This window comes from Rhinopithecus bieti, unplaced genomic scaffold, assembly GCF_001698545.2.
Source record: "Rhinopithecus bieti isolate Rb0 unplaced genomic scaffold, ASM169854v2 scaffold_4544, whole genome shotgun sequence".
Classification (NCBI taxonomy): Eukaryota; Metazoa; Chordata; class Mammalia; order Primates; family Cercopithecidae; genus Rhinopithecus; species Rhinopithecus bieti.
In genome coordinates this window covers 518,075-535,202 of record NW_016804383.1, presented here as the reverse complement: position 1 = coordinate 535,202, position 17,128 = coordinate 518,075, and the positions used below count along the sequence as shown (strand labels likewise).

At 46.5% G+C, this 17,128-nt stretch overlaps 1 protein-coding gene across 1 annotated transcript in view; it reads right to left on the bottom strand.

Moving 5' to 3' along the window:
* The window catches only part of NBR1 (NBR1 autophagy cargo receptor), a 41,645-nt gene that overhangs the window by 6,371 nt on the left and 18,146 nt on the right, over positions 1–17,128 (bottom strand). Inside the window, exons 8-19 of the mRNA XM_017867637.1 lie at positions 16,408–16,749; positions 15,605–15,814; positions 13,631–13,790; positions 13,246–13,536; positions 12,343–12,492; positions 11,799–11,874; positions 10,739–10,849; positions 10,322–10,486; positions 6,675–7,113; positions 5,479–5,573; positions 4,584–4,641; positions 3,510–3,615 (exon numbers count right to left, since the gene is read on the bottom strand). Of these exons, the coding sequence (XP_017723126.1) occupies positions 3,510–3,615; positions 4,584–4,641; positions 5,479–5,573; positions 6,675–7,113; positions 10,322–10,486; positions 10,739–10,849; positions 11,799–11,874; positions 12,343–12,492; positions 13,246–13,536; positions 13,631–13,790; positions 15,605–15,814; positions 16,408–16,749 (2,203 nt within the window). The remainder of the gene's footprint in view (positions 1–3,509; positions 3,616–4,583; positions 4,642–5,478; positions 5,574–6,674; positions 7,114–10,321; positions 10,487–10,738; positions 10,850–11,798; positions 11,875–12,342; positions 12,493–13,245; positions 13,537–13,630; positions 13,791–15,604; positions 15,815–16,407; positions 16,750–17,128) is intronic.

Genomic DNA, 17,128 nt, shown 5'->3' with positions numbered 1-17,128 from the left:
TGTGCCTGTATGCTTACAGCGCAGTATTGGGGTGGGAGTTACCCGATTTTCCAGGTGTTGTGTGTCTCAGTTCCCCTGGCTAGGAAAACGGATCCCCTTCCCCCTTGCGCTTCCAGGTGAGGCGATGCCTCGCCCTGCTTCAGCTCTCGCTGGTCAGGCTGCAGCAGCTGACCAGCACCGATTGTCCGGCACTCCCTAGTGAGATGACCCCAGTACCTCAGTTGAAAATGCAGAAATCACCGGTCTTCTGTGTCGCTCGCGCTGGGAGTTGGAGACTGGAGCTGTTCCTATTCGGCCATCTTGCTCCGCCCTCCGTCTTATCTTAATAAATGGTACTAAACCAGAAACTTGGGATTTATCCTTGACTTCCCCCACCCCGCCCCAAGATAGTGTCTGGCTTTGTTGCCCAGGCTGGAGTGCAATGGCATGATCTCAGCTCACTGCAACCTCTGCCTCTGGGGCTCAAGCTATTCTCCCACCTAAGTCCCCCAAGTAGCTGGGACTACAGGTGTGCACCACCAAGTCTGGCTAATTTTTTTGTATTTTTTGTAGAGATAGGGTTTCACTGTGTTGCCCAGGCTAGTCTTGAACTCCTGAGCTCAAGTGATCTGCCCACCTTGGCCTCCCAAAGTGCTGAAATTACAGATGTGAGCCACCGTGCCTAGCCTATCCCTGACTTCTTTTTAGCCACTTAATCATCATCTCAAAGTTATGCCATTTTCATCTCTTAATTATCTTTTCTACCCTTCCTTTCCACCGACATGTGGATTCTCTTAGGGATTTCCTTTTTTTTATTTTTTTTTGAGACGGAGTCTCGCTCTGTCACCCAAACTGGAGTGCAGTGGCGCAATCTCGGCTCACTGCAACCTCCGCCTCCCAGGTTCAAGCGATTCTCCTGTCTCAGCCTCCTGAGTAGCTGGGATTACAGGCAAGTCACCACGCCCAGCTAATTTTTGTATTTTTAGTAGAGATAGGGTTTCACTATGTGGGTCAGGCTGGTCTCAAACTCCTGACCTCATGATCCACCTGTCTCAGCCTCCCAAAGTGTTGGGATTACAGGTGTGAGCCACCACACCTGGCCTTTTTTTTTTTTTTTTTTTTTTAGAGAGGATCTCACTCTGTCGCCCATACTGGAGTTCAGTGATGCATCTCAGCTCACTACAACCTCTGCCTCCCGGGCTGGAGTGATCCTCCCACCTCGGCCTCTTGAGTATCTGGGACCACAGGCGTATACCACCATGCCCAGCTAATTTTTTATAGTTTTAGTAGAGACAGGGTTTTGCCCTGTTGCCCAAGCTGGTCTTGAACTCCTGGACGCAAATAATGCACCTGCTTCGGCCTCCCAACCTGCTGGGATTACGGGTGTGAGCCACCAAGCCCAGCTGGTCTTTTTTCGTCTTACTCTTCTTCTCAGACCAGATTCATACTCCATGCTCACATTTCCAAGTCTTTTTTACTGGCTACACTGTCTATAATGATCTTTCTCTCCCTCTTTCCTGATGAACATTTACTCTGTCATTCAGGACTCAGTTCAGGCATCATTTACCAGAAAGCCTTACTTGGGCACACCAGGCTGAAGTGTTTCATCTGTCTGATAGCACAGGCATAGTATCTTTTTTTTTTTTGAGATGGAGTCTCGCTCTGTTGCCCAGACTGGAGTGCAGTGGCACGATCTCGGCTCACCGCAACCTCCACCTCCCAGGTTCAAGTGATTCTCCCGCCTCAGCCTCCCAAGTAGCTGAGATTATAGGCACATATCACCGTGCCCGGCTAATTTTTGTATTTTTAGTAGAGATGGGGTTTCATCATGTTGGCCAGGATGGTCTCGATCTCCTGATCTTGTGATCCGCCCGCCTCAGCCTTCCAAAAGTGCTGGGATTACAGGCGTCAGCCACCGCGCCCGGCCAACATAGTATCTTTATGTACTTTAAGTATCCATGCACCTCACTTGTTTCCCATAGTTTTTAGGCAAGACTCAGAGTCTTTTTTGTTGTTGTTGTTGTTGTTTTTTTTTTGAGACGGAGTCTTACTCTGGTCCCCCAGGCTGGAGTGCAATGGCACAATCTTGGCTCACCGCAACCTCCGCCTCCTGGGTTCAAGTGATTCTCCTGCCTTAGCCTTCTGAGTAGCTGGGATTACAGGCGCCTGCCACCGCGCCTCGCTAATTTTTGTATTTTTAGTAGAGACAGGGTTTCACCATGTTGGTCAGGCTGGTCTCAAACTCCTGACCTCAGGTGATCCACCCGCCTCGGCCTCCCAAAGTGCTGGGATTACAGGCTTGAGCCACCGCACCCGGCCTGTTGTTGTTTTTTGAGACAGGGTCTCCCTCTGTCACCCAAGCTGGAGTGCAGTGGCTCCATCGTGGCTCACTACGGCAGCCTCAACCTCTTGGGCTCAAGTGATCCTCCCACCTTAGTTTCCCAAGTAACTGGGACTATAGGTGCATGCCATCATACTTATCTTTTTCTTTTTTTGAGATGGAGTCTCGCTCTGTTGCCAGGCTGGAGTGCTGTGGCGCCATCTCGACTCACTGCAAGCTCTGACTCCCTGGATCAAGCAATTCTCCTGCCTCAGCTTCCTGAGTAGCTGGGATTACAGGCACGTGCCACCATGCCCAGCTAATTTTTGTATTTTTAGTAGAGACAGGGTTTCACCATGTTGGCCAAGATGGTCTCAATCTCCTGACCTCATGATCTGCCTGCCTCGGCCTCCCAAAGTGCTGGGATTACAGGCATGAGCCACCGCACCTGGCCATACTTATCTAATTTTTAATTTTTTTGTAGAGATGGGGGTCTCACTATGTTGGCCAAGCTGGTCTCAAACTCCTGGGCTCAAGCAATCCTTCCACCTTGGCTTCCCAAAGTGCTAGGATTACAGGTAAGACCCACCATACCTGGCCAAGAACTGGTGTTTTATTCATGCCATAGTGCCAACACCTGGAACAGCTTCTCTCTATAGAAAATATTAATAGGTCATCAACAATAGATTCTTCTCTTTCCTTCCCATAAGTAACTTGGCTAAAGTCATATAGTTAGAAAGTGGCAGAGTTGGCCGGGTGTGGTGGCTCACGCCTGTAATCCCAGCACTTTGGGAGGCCGAGGCGGGCAGATCATGAGGTCAGAGATTGAGACCATCCTGGCTAACACAGTGAAACACTGTCTCTACTAAAAATACAAAAAATTAGCCGGGTATGGTGGCAGGTGCCTATAGTCCCAGCTACTTGGGAGGCTGAGGCAGGAGAATGGTGTGAACCAGGAGGCGGGGCTTACAGTAAGCCGAGATTGCGCCACTGCACTCCAGCCTGGGCAACAGAGCAAGACCCCGTCTCAAAAAAAAAAAAAAAGAAAGAAAGAAAGTGGCAGAGTTGTGTTGTGTGTTAACCAAAGACTAAATCTAAAGCCTATGCCCTTTCCACAATGCCACGTTACTCTTCAACCCAGACAGATGCCACCACTTTCACTGGTGACATGGAGTTGAGATTCAGGAAAATAAAACACACACACACTGACCTGTGCAGTGACGGGTGGCCCAGCAAACAGGGCCTTGTATGCAGAGGCAGCAACAGACAAAGCCCCCTTCACCAGTCCTCCAGCAATGCTGCTCCCATGATGGTGCCTGTAGAAGAAAACCAAATTATCTCCCCAAAGAAACACAAATCATTACCTTTTTACAAGATAATCTGGGCTCTAATCCTTGAAAGAAAATAAGATTTCCTTAAGAGAGAAAATCAGATGTAAAAGAGAACACGATTACTTTCATATCAGCTTTATAGCTACAGAGCATGGTTTGATGGAGGGCCCAGCTCTACTGGTGCAAGATATGGGCACTGCAGGAAATGCACCACTCTGGTAACCATGATGGCTCTCACTCCTAGCTGAAAATTAATGTGATTGAGGACACACCAGGATTATCAATAGTTTGTCTGCTCAGTTATTCTCTCAGAGAAAACACCTTGCAAAGGAAATGTGATTTTCTGGACACTGGCCTAATATGAGTGGGAACAGAGAACCAGGTAGGTCCAAGAAAAAATTATTTAGATGTATACTGGGCTTAACCTTTCTACCTTTTCCCCGGTGCTAAGGGTGAGATAATTTGGGGACATTACTTTCTTGTCTGGAACATAAAACATTCTTTTTTTTTTTTTCAGATGGCATTTCACTTGTCGGCCAGGCTGGAGTGCAATGGCGCGATCTAAGCTCAGTGCAACCGCCGCCTCCTGGGTTCAAGCAATTCTCCCGTCTCAGCTTCCCGAGTAGCTGGGATTACAGGCACCCGCCACCATGCCTGGCTGATTTTTGTATTTTTAGTAGAGATGGGGTTTCGCTATGTTAGCCAGGCTGATCTCGAACTCCTGACCTCATGATCCACCTGCCTCGGCCTCTCAAATAGAACACTCTTAAACATCAGCTTTAGCCCTTTGTTCAGTGTTGCTCAAAGGCTTAAGAAGAAATAAGAACAAGAAGGAACGAGGGTTCCCCTTCTCTGCCCTCTGAAGATGGGTATATGCTGTGAGAGGCTCTTTTAAGCAGAAGGAATACTAGGATATCCACCTGCTTCTGAAAGAGACTGTACAAGGTTGTTACCTTGAGTGGTCATAGCTCTTCTGTCTGCTGTTTACAAGTCCTGATGAGCCTCTGGGCTCTAAAAGCAAAAGAGCTGTTGGTTAGATGCAGCATCCATAAGCACCTAGTGTTTCCTAACTCAAGCAAGGCTATTATTGAGGCAGGTGGCAATGTGATCAGTGTTTGAAGGCTTTTTTTTTTTTTTTTTTTTTAAGTATTTGGGAAGTTTTAAGGGTAGTTTAAGTGATAAGGAGAAACTGTCCAGAAATGCAATGCAAGATGACTGTTTATTGAATCAGAAAAATCAACTCTATAATCCCAACGCACTGATATATTTTGTAGTAAGAAAATAGACTCACAGCCATTAGAAACCTGCTGAACTGCTAGTCAGGAAAGATGGAGATGGAGCTGGAACCTAGATTAGTTTGGCACCAAAGCCTGTGTTCTTTCCACTACCTCTATGAGGTCTAACAATACATTCAGCCACAGAATAGAAATTAGAGTATGCAGGAGGATCATGGAGAGTGAAGGGCAAGTTGTTTTTTCTTTTTTTTTTTTGATGGAATCTCACATTGTTGCCCGGGCTAGAGCAATGGTGCGATCTCGGCTCACTCCAACCTCCGCCTCCAAGTAGCGGGGATTACAGGCACCCGCAACCACGCCCAGCTAATTTTTGCTATTTTTTAGTAGAGACAGGGTTTCACTATGTTGGCCAGGCTGGTCTCAAACTCCTGACCTTGTGATCTGCCTGCCTTGGCCTCCCAAAGTGTTGGGATTACAGGTGTGAGCCACCATGCTCGGCCTGTGAAGGGCAAGTTTCTAAAAACCACCAAGAATCACGAAGACAGGCTATTTATACCTGGTTTCCATTAGACAGGAGCAGAGAAAAAGAGAAAAAGCTTAGACTGATCATTACCTCCTCTGATCTGATCAGGGACTGAAGAAACTTCTGATATGGTAACTGGTAAATCCACTCCTGGGGAACCATGATGATGTACACAAGGAGGGCTCCTTTCAGAAAGACACAATATGGAAAGTAAATTGAAAAGACACTTATGGCGTTAGTGGAGAAATAGTAAACACAGCACAGCAGTGCCAAATTCTCTACAGAGGCTTCACATTTCTGATCCAAATCACATGTCTGGATTTAGGGTTCCGTCATAAGGGCTACATTGTACCCCGTTTTCCTCTTTAGCCACAGCCAAGCTAGAAATGCTGGCTTCAGTCTGTTCATGTCCCCACCTACATCAAGTGGTGTCAATAAATGGAAATGTCTAGCTTTTGGGGAGAATGGTTTACATTATAGGCAAGGCTCCAGCATTTTCCCTACTATTAGGAGATAAGAATGATTCAGATAGATTCATCAGGGAATTGAAAATAGTATGTTTGGTTTTTTAGTGTTTTTTCCCATAATGGATTTAACTTCCTAATTATGGCTGTTTGGGTGGTTTTTGCTGCCTTTACTGAAGAGTCAATAAAACAAGGAGAGAAGGTCCAGGGATGTTTGTGTTTACAAACTGGCTCTCAGCCAGGCATAGCGGCTCACATCTGTAATCCCAGCATTTTGGGAGACCCAGGCGGGTGGATCGCTTGAGGCTGGAGTTCACGACCAGCCTGGGCACATGGCAAAACCCCACTTCTACAATAAAAACAAAAATTAGCTGGGTATCGTGGCCCATGCCTATAGTCCCAGCTACTCAGGGGGCCGAGGTGGGAGGATTGCTTGAGCCTCAGAGGCAGAGGTGGCAGTGAGCCAAGATTGTGCCACAGAACTCCAGTCTGGGCAACAGTGAGACCCTGTCTCAAAAAAAAAACAACAACAACAACAAAAAAAAACCAAACAAAAAACAAAACTAGCTCTCAGTAATCAAAATATAAGCAGAGAGACTATACTCAGATAATTTAAGGCCAACTAAAACAAATATTTCTTTAAATCCGGAATCCACAAATACTGGGAAATACAACCTTTATTCATCTAAATTCAGACTTTACTATGGAAAATAGTCTCTTCCCATACTGAGGAAAAAACAGGTTTTTGAGATCAGGTCGGTTCCTCTCACTCTTTATTTCACCTCTGAAGAACACCCCAGCTGAGGGGGCTGTGAGTGGTACCTGGGCAGTGGCGGTGGAAGCTCCACTACCTCTGGGATTAGGGGCACTGTTTCCAGAGTCTGTGAGGTCGTGAGGATGTCACTTATGCTGTGCTCCTGTGGCTGGTTCTCCCCTCCAAGAAGTCTCTCCCCAGCCTCAGCTGGTTCCTGCCCAGCCTCAACCCCAGGCTCGCCTTCAGCACCTCGCTCCAGGCCTGGCTGTGAGAGCGCAGAGCTGTACATGGAATCCCCCAGAGGGCGGCTGGTATCAAAGCACTCAGGCAGGATGATGATGTAATCCTCTGAGGAAGCAGAGGACTGACTCTGAACTTCATCTTTGAGCTCCTCCTCCTCCTCCTCCTCTTCCTCCTCCTCCTCCATGACAGCTTCTTCCTCAGTGATATGGACAATCTCCTCCCTCTCATCTCCAAGTGGTCCTTCTTCAGGCAAGGCAAATTTCACTAAAGGATGAAAGCAACCAATTTTAAGGTGGAAGCTAAAAGCAGGCCTAAGTACTATCCTTACTTGGTAAAGCCTTGTGGGTCATGAGATAGAATTATGAAAGCCAGAGGAGAGGGAAGAACTAGCGAGAAGGGCTGGTTCTGGAACCATGACCATATTCTAAGGTTGAAGACTATGCAAAACAAAATAGAATCAAAGCTCACAGAAACAAGGTAGGCAGAAACACCCAGGCTTCCAAAAAGTTCTATGAATCACAAAAGGAGGCAGCTCCAACCCTTCCCTTTTCCTTTTCATGTGATGGTTAATACACTGAGGTAGAGTTTAAACCAAAATGGATACACTAACTAACAATGCTATAAAAAGTGAAAAAGTTAGAAGACGAGTATTGCAAGATTATATGCCTATTCTCCTCCTCTTCTTTACAAAGATGATGCAATCATGGGAGAAAACTGGCCAGTCATGTTTGAGGGGGTAAGAAAGGGTATAAAAAAGCTACCCAGGGCCGGGCGTGGTGGCTCACACTTGTAATCCCAGCACTTTGGGAGGCCGAGGTGGGCGGATCACGAGGTTGGAAGATCAAGGCCATCCTGGCTAACACGGTGAAATCCCATCTCTACTAAAAATACAAAAAAATTAGCCGGGTGTGGTGGCAGGCACCTGTAGTCCCAGCTACTCGGCCGGCTGAGGCAGGAGAATGGCGTGAACCTGGGAAGGTGGAGGTTGTAGTCAGCCGAGGTTGCGACGCTGCACTCCAGCCTGGGTGACAGAGAGACTCTGTCTCAAAAAAAAAAAAAANGTGGTGGCAGGCACCTGTAGTCCCAGCTACTCGGCCGGCTGAGGCAGGAGAATGGCGTGAACCTGGGAAGGTGGAGGTTGTAGTCAGCCGAGGTTGCGACGCTGCACTCCAGCCTGGGTGACAGAGAGACTCTGTCTCAAAAAAAAAAAAAAGCTATCCAGGCCAGGTGTGGTGGCTTACGCCTAAAATTCCAGCACCTGGGGAGGCCAAGGTGGGCAGACTGCTTGAGCTCAGGAGTTCGGGACCAGCCTGGGCAACGTGGCGAAATCCCATCTTTACAAAAAAAAAAATTTAGTTCAGTGTGGTAGCATGTGGCTGTGGTCCCAGTTGCTTGGGAAACTGAGGTGGGGGGAGCCCAGGATGTTGTGGCTGCAATGAGCCATAAACTTGCTACCCGCACTTCAGCCTGGGTGAGAATAAGACTTTATCTCAAAAAAAAATTACCCATAAATCCTATCAGAATAACAGCTGTGAATATTTTGGTATTGTCTTTCCAGACCTTTTTGTTATGTATTTGTACACACATGTGGAAAAAAATATAAAGATATGCATGATTGATTGATTGCTTGATTGACTGATTAATTTGAGACACAGTCTCACTCTGTTGCCCAGGCTGAAGTGCAATGGCTTGATCTTGGTTCACTGCAAGCTCTGCCTCCCGTGTTCATGCCATTCTCCTGCCTCAGCCTCCTGATTAGATGGGACTACAGGCACCTGCCACCACGCCTGGCTTATTTTTTGTATTTTTAGTAGAGACGGGGTTTCACTGTGTTAGTCAGGATGGTCTCGATCTCCGGACCTTGTGATCCACCCACCTCAGCCTCCCAAAGTGCTGGGATTACAGGCATGAGCCACCGTCTTATTATTATTATTTTAGATGGAGTCTCGCTCTGTCACCCAGGCTGGAGTGCAGTGGCGCAATCTCGGTTCACTGCAACCTCTGCTTCCTGGGTTCAAACAATTCTCCTGCCTCAGCCTCTTGAGTAGCTGGATCACAGGTACACGCCACCACGCCCAGCTAATTTTTGTATTTTTAGTAGAGATGGGGTTTCACCCTGTTGGTCAGGCTGGTCTTGAACTCCTGAGCTCGTGATCTGCCCAACTCAGCCTCCCAAAGTGGTGGGATTACAGGCGTGAGCCACTGCGCCTGGCCTTACATGTATATTTTAAACAAAAGTAAGATAATATTTAAAGATATAGGTCAAATTTCATTATAATAGAGATTCTCCAATATTATTTTGACACAGTATATTTGAATTTTTGGATACTTCTTAAAATATATGCTATTGGTTCTATTTGATACCTAGAAGTTTCTGTTATAAAGGTATTTATTCCTTTTTCTTTTTTTTGAGATGGAGTTTCGCTCTGGTTGCCCAGGCTGGAGTACAACTGCGCAATCTCAGCTAACCACAGCCTTTGCCTCCCAGGTTAAAGTGATTCTCCTGCCTCAGCCTCCCGATTACCTGGGATTACAGGCATGTAATCCCTGGCATGCAGCCACCACGCCCGGCTAATTTTTTTTGTTTTGTTTTGTTTTTTTGAGACGGAGTCTCACTCCGTCGCCCAGACTGGAGTGCAGTAGCGTGATCTTGGCTCACTGCAAGCTCCGCCTCCTGGGTTCACACCATTCTGCCTCAGCCTCCGGAGTAGCTGGGACTACAGGCGCCCGCCACCACGCCCGGCTAATTTTTTTGTATTTTAGTAGAGACGGGGTTTCACCGTGTTAGCCAGGATGGTCTCGATCTCCTGACCTCGTGATCCGCCCGTCTTGGCTTCCCAAAGTGCTGGGATTACAGGCGTGAGCCACCGCGCCCGGCCCTGGCTAATTTTTTGTATTTTTAGTAGAGATGGGGTTTCTCCATGTTGGTCAGGCTGGTCTCGAACTCCCAACCTCAGGTGATCCACCCACCTCAGCCTCCTAAAAGTGCTGGGATTACAAGCGTGATCCACCGCGCCCGGCCTATAAAGGCATTTATTACAGCAGAATTTAACCTTAAGAAACTTTGGTACTCCTGTTTCTATCCACTGTTTCTGGGACTGCTGCCCTTGGAGAAAGCAGACAACTCAGCTACCCAGAGGGGTCTTTGCTAAGGAGCTCTGTCAAATTACAGGAAGATTCCTTACTGCAGAATCCAGGCAGCACAATGGCTGCTATTCCACTGTGGAGTGCAGCTGTAATTCTGCCTGAGAAGATGGAGAAAGGAGTATGGTGGCTTCTTTGCTCCTGATGCTCTAATTAGAACAGTCAGGTAGCATATGTAGAGTCTAAAGACACAAACAAGATCAGAATTTCTAACAAAGATTCACTCTCCTTTCACTCTCAGTGAAGAAGAGCACATCTAACTCATCAAGTCTGGCAGTCACGATTCAGGTGTCACCCTGCTAGGTTGGGGAAATGCAAGGACACTCACTCTGCAAGGATTTCTGTCTGCAAGGAGGGTTGTGGTCTGGGGCAGCATCCAAGGTAAGGGATCGGATTACTGTCTCACACACAAACTGGGTCCCACTCAGGTCTTCTTCTGCTTCCTCCACAGAAGCAATGTTCTGAGTCTTTCTCTTTACTGACACTGTAGAATCTGAAAGACATATGAACCTTGTCTGCACTTAGTGTTTAAAGTGCTGAGGAATGTTCACCAGTCATTACCCATACTAAAACTAAACCAAGGAATAGCTGCTATCTGTGCCACGTGAAGGTGAGGCAAAACATGAGATGCTATAGAAAGAAAGCCCATTTACATGCTAAGTAAGGTCAGTAGGGGATAGCTGTAAAATAGAGTATGGTATGGAAAGGAAGGATGCAAATACTTTACAAATATTTAATCCCTTACCAGGAAGTGCTTTAAATCCTGTCCCTTCACTCTCTTCCTCTATCTGCCCCAAGCCTGGCTTCTCTATTAAAGGACTGTCATGTGGCAGAGGAGACATGCAGGGAGTTATATCTGGAGAATGAAGAGAGGAGAACCATCAATCAAGAGAAAGCATCATATCATCAATAGTCAGTGTCCAGAAGTAGCACTTAGCAGGATTTTTGCCTCCTGCAGAACTAAAATAAACCAAGATATGCTTTGAAGTCTGTTACAAAAAATTTCTCCAGACCAATAAGTATGCAAAATATCTCAGATCAATCAATGCAGGAAGAATCACAGTTATTTAGCCTGGAAAGCTGTGGCCAAGATACAAAACCATGAATATAAAGGAACAAAAGGACAAAATGTCTAGAGAAAAAAAGAGAAGAGGATTCCTTTATAGTGGAAAAGCCTCGCACGAACTTGTTTTTTTGAGATGGAGTCTTGCTCTGTCACCCAGGCTAGAATGCAGTGGCAAGATCTCGGCTCACTGCAACCTCTGACTCCTGGGTTCACGCAACTCTCTGCCTCAGCCTCCCGAGTAGCTGGGATTACAGGCACCTGCCACCATGCCCGGCTAATTTTTGTATTTTTAGTAGAGATGGGGTTTCACTATCTTGGCCAGGCTGGTCTTGAACTTCTGACCTTGTGATCCACCCGCCTTGGCCTCCCAAAGTGCTGGGATTACAGGCGTGAGCCACCATGCCTGGTCATGCCCAACTAATTTTAAAAAGTAATTTTTGTAGAGATGGGGGTTTCACCATGTTGCCCAGGCTGGTCTCAAACCCTGGCCTCAAGTGATCCTCCCACCTTGGCCTCCCAAAGAGCTAGGATTAGAGACACCAGCCACCATGCCCAGCATGTTGTTGCTTTTGAGAAAGGACAGGAAAGAAGGAAAACGGATCCATGATTGCTGCTTTACTGTCCTACTGAGGGAGAATTCCTTGCCATTTCCTCAGAATAAAACACTACCAGCGTCTAGGCTGTGGTACTTGTGTGCCTATTAGTAAGATGAACAAGATGAAATGAGTGACATTCTTACCCACAGGGGTGTTATGGGGCACTCTCTCCAACTCTTGAACAATGTTTATATCCAACAGCTCAAAGGACAGCAGGTCCTATAAAAAAAGACAGACAATGTTAGGCTGTTTGGAGTGCATGCTGGAGCCACGTCTTGATGGGATCCGTAGACCATTTCCACATCGTCTTGTATTCAACTCTGTTCAAATTCATACCTGTCTCCAGACAAGCGAAAAAAACAAGAGTTAAATAGGAATTAGATGTTGAAATAACCGAATGGCAGGAAGGAGAAAATGCAGCAGGTAAGAAGGAGAATCAGCTAGGCCAAAGTGAAGAGGCCACTAAAGGGAGTTTGTGGGGAAGTACAGGATTGAGTTCCCAATTCAAAGAGGAAACATCTAGTTTACAAATTTGCTTCCATGGGTGATCTCCTTCCCATTAAATATACCGGACTAGATCAAAGTGGGCATATCTCTGATTTCCTGATTACCACCTATGGCTCTACCACCTTCTCTCCTGTGCTCTCTCCCTCTGTCCCTTGCCCTTCAAAGTGCTGAATCTTCCACCTGGGCAGTCAGAAGATCCACAGATGGGATGTAGAGCTCCCTCTCACTGCCAACATTTTTTGCCTTCTGTGGGATGCAGGCGGCTGTCCCTTCTGTCTGCTCAGTCACTTCACCAAGCTGTCTTTCTTCTTTAGCCAGAAGAAAAGCTTCCTATAGAGACAAACCATTGAGACAAATTTTAGGCCTTCGACAGAACTGAAGAGGCAGGCTGACAATGCCCCCAAAAATAAAAACGCTGCTGTACCTCTATATTTTAAAAAACTTAAAAAATGTTTTGATATATTTTACAGTTATAGAAAAGCTGTAAAAAGAGCAGAGAGAATTCACATTCACCCAGCTTCCCCTAATGACAACAACTTACATTAACTATAATAGTCAAATAACTATAATAGTCAAAACCAGAAAATTAACATTGGGTAACTTTAAGCAGTAAACACTCTGCCCCACTAATACAGAGAAATTGCATTTAAAAACTATGCACTAAGTAGCAACCAGGGCAAGACTTCATTAGTGTTTAGGAAACATACACACAGTATTTCAGGAGAGATGGATATTAAGGAGAAAAGCTATCAGTTCAGCAGTTCCATAGGCCAGGCCAGGCCAGGCGCCCCTTCTTCCCTTGTGCAGCCAACAGGCTGACCATGCAACATTACAAAGAGGTACAAAAGTATTCAGGGACCGCCTGCGGCAAGACCCTAAAGACACTAAAACAAAGACACTAAAACAAACACCCTAAGGAAGAGGCCAAATATCAGCACTGAAATGTGTTGGGGGCGGGGGGAGATGCTAACCTTTCAAGGTTTCTGGAAAACAACTAGCTATGAGTGGGTTCTTTTAGTTTTAGCCATGTCCTTTCTAACTATGATTTGGATACTGGGCCAAAGCCTGTCAGTCAATGCTCACCTCTTGCTGGCAGGTGAGATCATTAGCTTTGCTTGAGCTGATCATGCCCTTTTCAATGTTATCAGGGCTCTCTTCGGAAGGGAAAGGATCCACTATGATACTGCACCAGACTCGAGGCCCAAATTGCTGGCCTTTGTGAGAAAGACGCCAATGGGAAGTATACGTTCCCTCCAAGGCTGGGGCAATGAACTCCACAGATACAACTCCCACATGGCCAGCCTTGAGGCAAGGAACCAAAACATCCTTCTTTTCTGTGGAAGCCAAAGTCAGGTTTCCCCACATGAACTTGAGCTGAAAAGAACAGTAAGAAGAGAAAGCAAGCTTGTCAGCTGAGCACTCTGCCACTTCAAATCACCTCATCTTCACATTTTGTGGGAAAAATTACCTTTGTGTCTGTACTCCACTTCACATTTCCTGTATTCTTCATCCTCCAGTGTTTGATAAACTTGGTTCCTGGCTGAAGGTGAGTCCCATCAGGCAAATTCTCATCCACAAATGCTGCACTGAGCATTGGCATAACGGGGGTACAGGGCTGCAAAGGGAGCCTGAACAGAAATTCAGATGCTTAGTCACTTGCTGTTGGGTGTGAAGTCTTCTGAATATCTCACACTGGCTTCAGAGTCTGGCTGTGACTCTTGAAAATGTACTAACCCATTTGCCTTAAAAATAATACTAATATTATTAGTATAGGACCACATATCATAAACAATAAATTTTCTGACAAACTTAAAACAATAAAACAAAATAGAGGATAGGTCTCACTCCTGAGCTAAAAAAGTCATGGTAAGAGTAATTAAAAGGGCCCATAAATACAACACCTAGAGAGTCAGGCTTTTGAAACATTTGTTCCTTTTGCTTCAATTCCAGACTGCCTCCAATGAAGAGAGGGACCCCACCATTCTGAACTTTAGTGGTTTCTATCCTTCTGAAGAAGGAAACAAAACAAGTGTCAAAAATAACTACCAAATGTGCCGGGCGCGGTGGCTCACGCCTGTAATCCCAGCACTTTGGGAGGTCAAGGCGGGAGGATCACGATGTCAGGAGATCGAGACCATCCTGGCTAACATGGTGAAACCCTGTCTCTACTAAAAAATACAAAAAAATTAGCTGGGCATGGTGGCGGGCACCTGTAGTCCCAGCTACTCAGTAGGCTGAGGCAGGAGAATGGCGTGAACACAGAAGGCGGAGCTTGCAGTGAGCCGAGATCGTGCCACTGCCCTCCAGTCTGGGCGACAGTGTGAGACTCCGAGACTCTGTCTCAAAAAAAAAACAAAGGCCGGGTGCGGTGGCTCAAGCCTGTAATCCCAGCACTTTGGGAGGCCGAGACGGGTGGATCACGGGGTCAGGAGATCGAGACCATCCTGGCTAACACGGTGAAACCCCGTCTCTACTAAAAAATACAGAAAACTAGCCGGGCGAGGTGGCGGGCGCCTGTAGTCCCAGCTACTCGGGAGGCTGAGGCAGGAGAATGGCGGGAACCCGGGAGGCGGAGCTTGCAGTGAGCTGAGATCCGGCCACTGCACTCCAGCCTGGGCGACAGAGCAAAACTCCGTCTCAAAAAAAAAAAAAAAAAAAAAAACTACCAAACCACCCTTTAATAATACTAACACCAGACCAGGCACAGTGGCTCACGCCTGTAATCTCAGCACTTTGGGAGGCCAAAGCGGGTGGATCCTGAGGTCAGGAATTCGAGGACAGTCTGACCAACATGGTGAAACCCCGTCTCTATTGAAAAAATACAAATATTAGCCAGGCATGGTGGCATGCGCCTGTACTCCTAGCTACTCAGGAGGCTGAGGCAGGAGAATCACTTGAACCCGGGAGGCGGAGGTTGCAGTGAGCCGAGATCACGCCACTGCACTCCAGCCTGGGTGACAGAGCGAGACTCCGTTTCAAAAAAAAAAAGCCGGGCGCAGTGGCTCATGCCTGTAATCCCAGCACCTTGAGAGGCCAAGGCGGGTGGATCACAAGGTCAGGAGATCAAGACCATCCTGGCTAACACGGTGAAACCCTGTCTCTACTAAAAATACAAAAAATTAGCCAGGCGTGGTGGCGGGCGCTTGTAGTCCCAGCTACTCGGGAGGCTGAGGCAGGAGAATGGCGTGAATCCAGAAGGCAGAGCTTGCAGTGAGCCAAGATCGTGCCACTGCACTCCAGCCTGGGCAACAGAGCGAGACTCCGTCTCAAAAAACAAAAACAAACAAAAAAGCCAATAACAAAAAAACTAAGACCAGATAATGGGAATTTTTAAGGATTTGGGTGTTAAAGGCTACCAATAAATAAGACGGACGTTGGTTGAAGTTCCAGTTTCAGAGAGCTGGGCCTAAAGTTTTGGCTCCCACCCCAGCCCTGGGCTTACATCAGGGTATTAGACTGGAGCAAGCTCTCAGGTCGGCCTAAAGGAGACTTGGGGCTCTGGAGTCCATGGATTGAATTCCACAGGTGAATTTTCCTATGGAGTTTAAGTTGCTTTTTAAGTTCCTTGACCTCTGCTTTACGTTGTTTCTTCTCAGCTCGCAATCTTTGCTTTTCTGCTTTAAGAAAGTTCTTATCAACCTGTTTCTGGAGCCTGTGAGATAATAAAAGCAAGTCTTAAAAGAAAGTCACAAATAAATTCTGAAGCTACGTGGAGCCAATTGCAATCTCCATCAGTGTCAGCTTCTACTTTAATTTCTTTTTTTGTTTCAGAATCAGGGTCTCACTCTGTCATGTAGGCTGGAGTACAGTGGTATAATCATGGCTCCCTTCCACCTCATATTCCTGGGCTCAAGCAATCTGCTCACCTCAGACTCCCAAGTAGCTGAAACTAGGTATGTACCACCATGCCTGGCTAATTTAAAGAATTTTTTTTGTAGAGGCGAGATCTTGCTATGTTGCCCAGGCTGGTCTCATATATTTGGCTTCAAGCGATCCTCCCACCTTGGCCCCTCAAGTTGCTGGTAAAACAGTTATGGGCCATTGTGCCCAGCCTATTTTAGTTTCTTAATTTCTTTTTATAATTATTATTTCTATTTCATTAACTTTGGATAACTGTCTTCATTATTGCACATCAACTGAAAATGAGCAGAACTAAGGAGACTATCTGCAGTTTTGTGATTCACACCTTGTCACCAGAACCAAGAAGTCAATCAGAGAATAAGCATCTCCATGTAGAGGGTTTACCTGACTTGTTCCAGAGCAGCAGGAAGACGAGGAGTAGAGTACTTTGAGTGAGAGAATGGTTCAGAGGAGCCCACAACAGGTCTCCGCAACTTCAGCAGGACATGGTTAGTGTCGTGGCTATATGGCCCTGCTTCACAATCTTCACAGATATTGTAGGATGGGCATAGACTGTGGGTAAAGAAAGGCATAATACACAAGGGCAGAATAGGAAGTACCTGGGGTAGGGAGATATAAGACCATACTTCTATGTTTGCTCCAGTACCAACTAGCTGGTAACCTGAGCATGTCATCTGACTATGCCATGCCTCAATTTTCCTCATTAATAAAATGAGGATAATAACACTTAACCCATATCCATTTTAAAGGAAAATCTATGGGAAGAAGGTAAGATGTGAAAGTATATGGGGCCAGGCACAGTGGCTCATGTCTATAATCCCAGCACTTTGGGAGGCCATGGAGAGGAGGATCATTTGAGTCCAGGAGTTTGAGACCAGCCTGAGCAATATAGGGAGACCCCATCTCTAAAAAAAATTTTTAAAAATATGAGGCAGGAATGGTGGCCCATGTCTGCAGCCCCAGCTACTTAGCAGGCTGAAGTGGGAGGATTGTCTGAGCGTGGGAGGGTGAGGTTGCAGTGAACCGTGATTGCACCCTGTACTCCAGGCTGGGTGACAGAGACGCTGTCACCAAAAAAAAAAAAAAAAAAAAAAAAAAAAAAAAA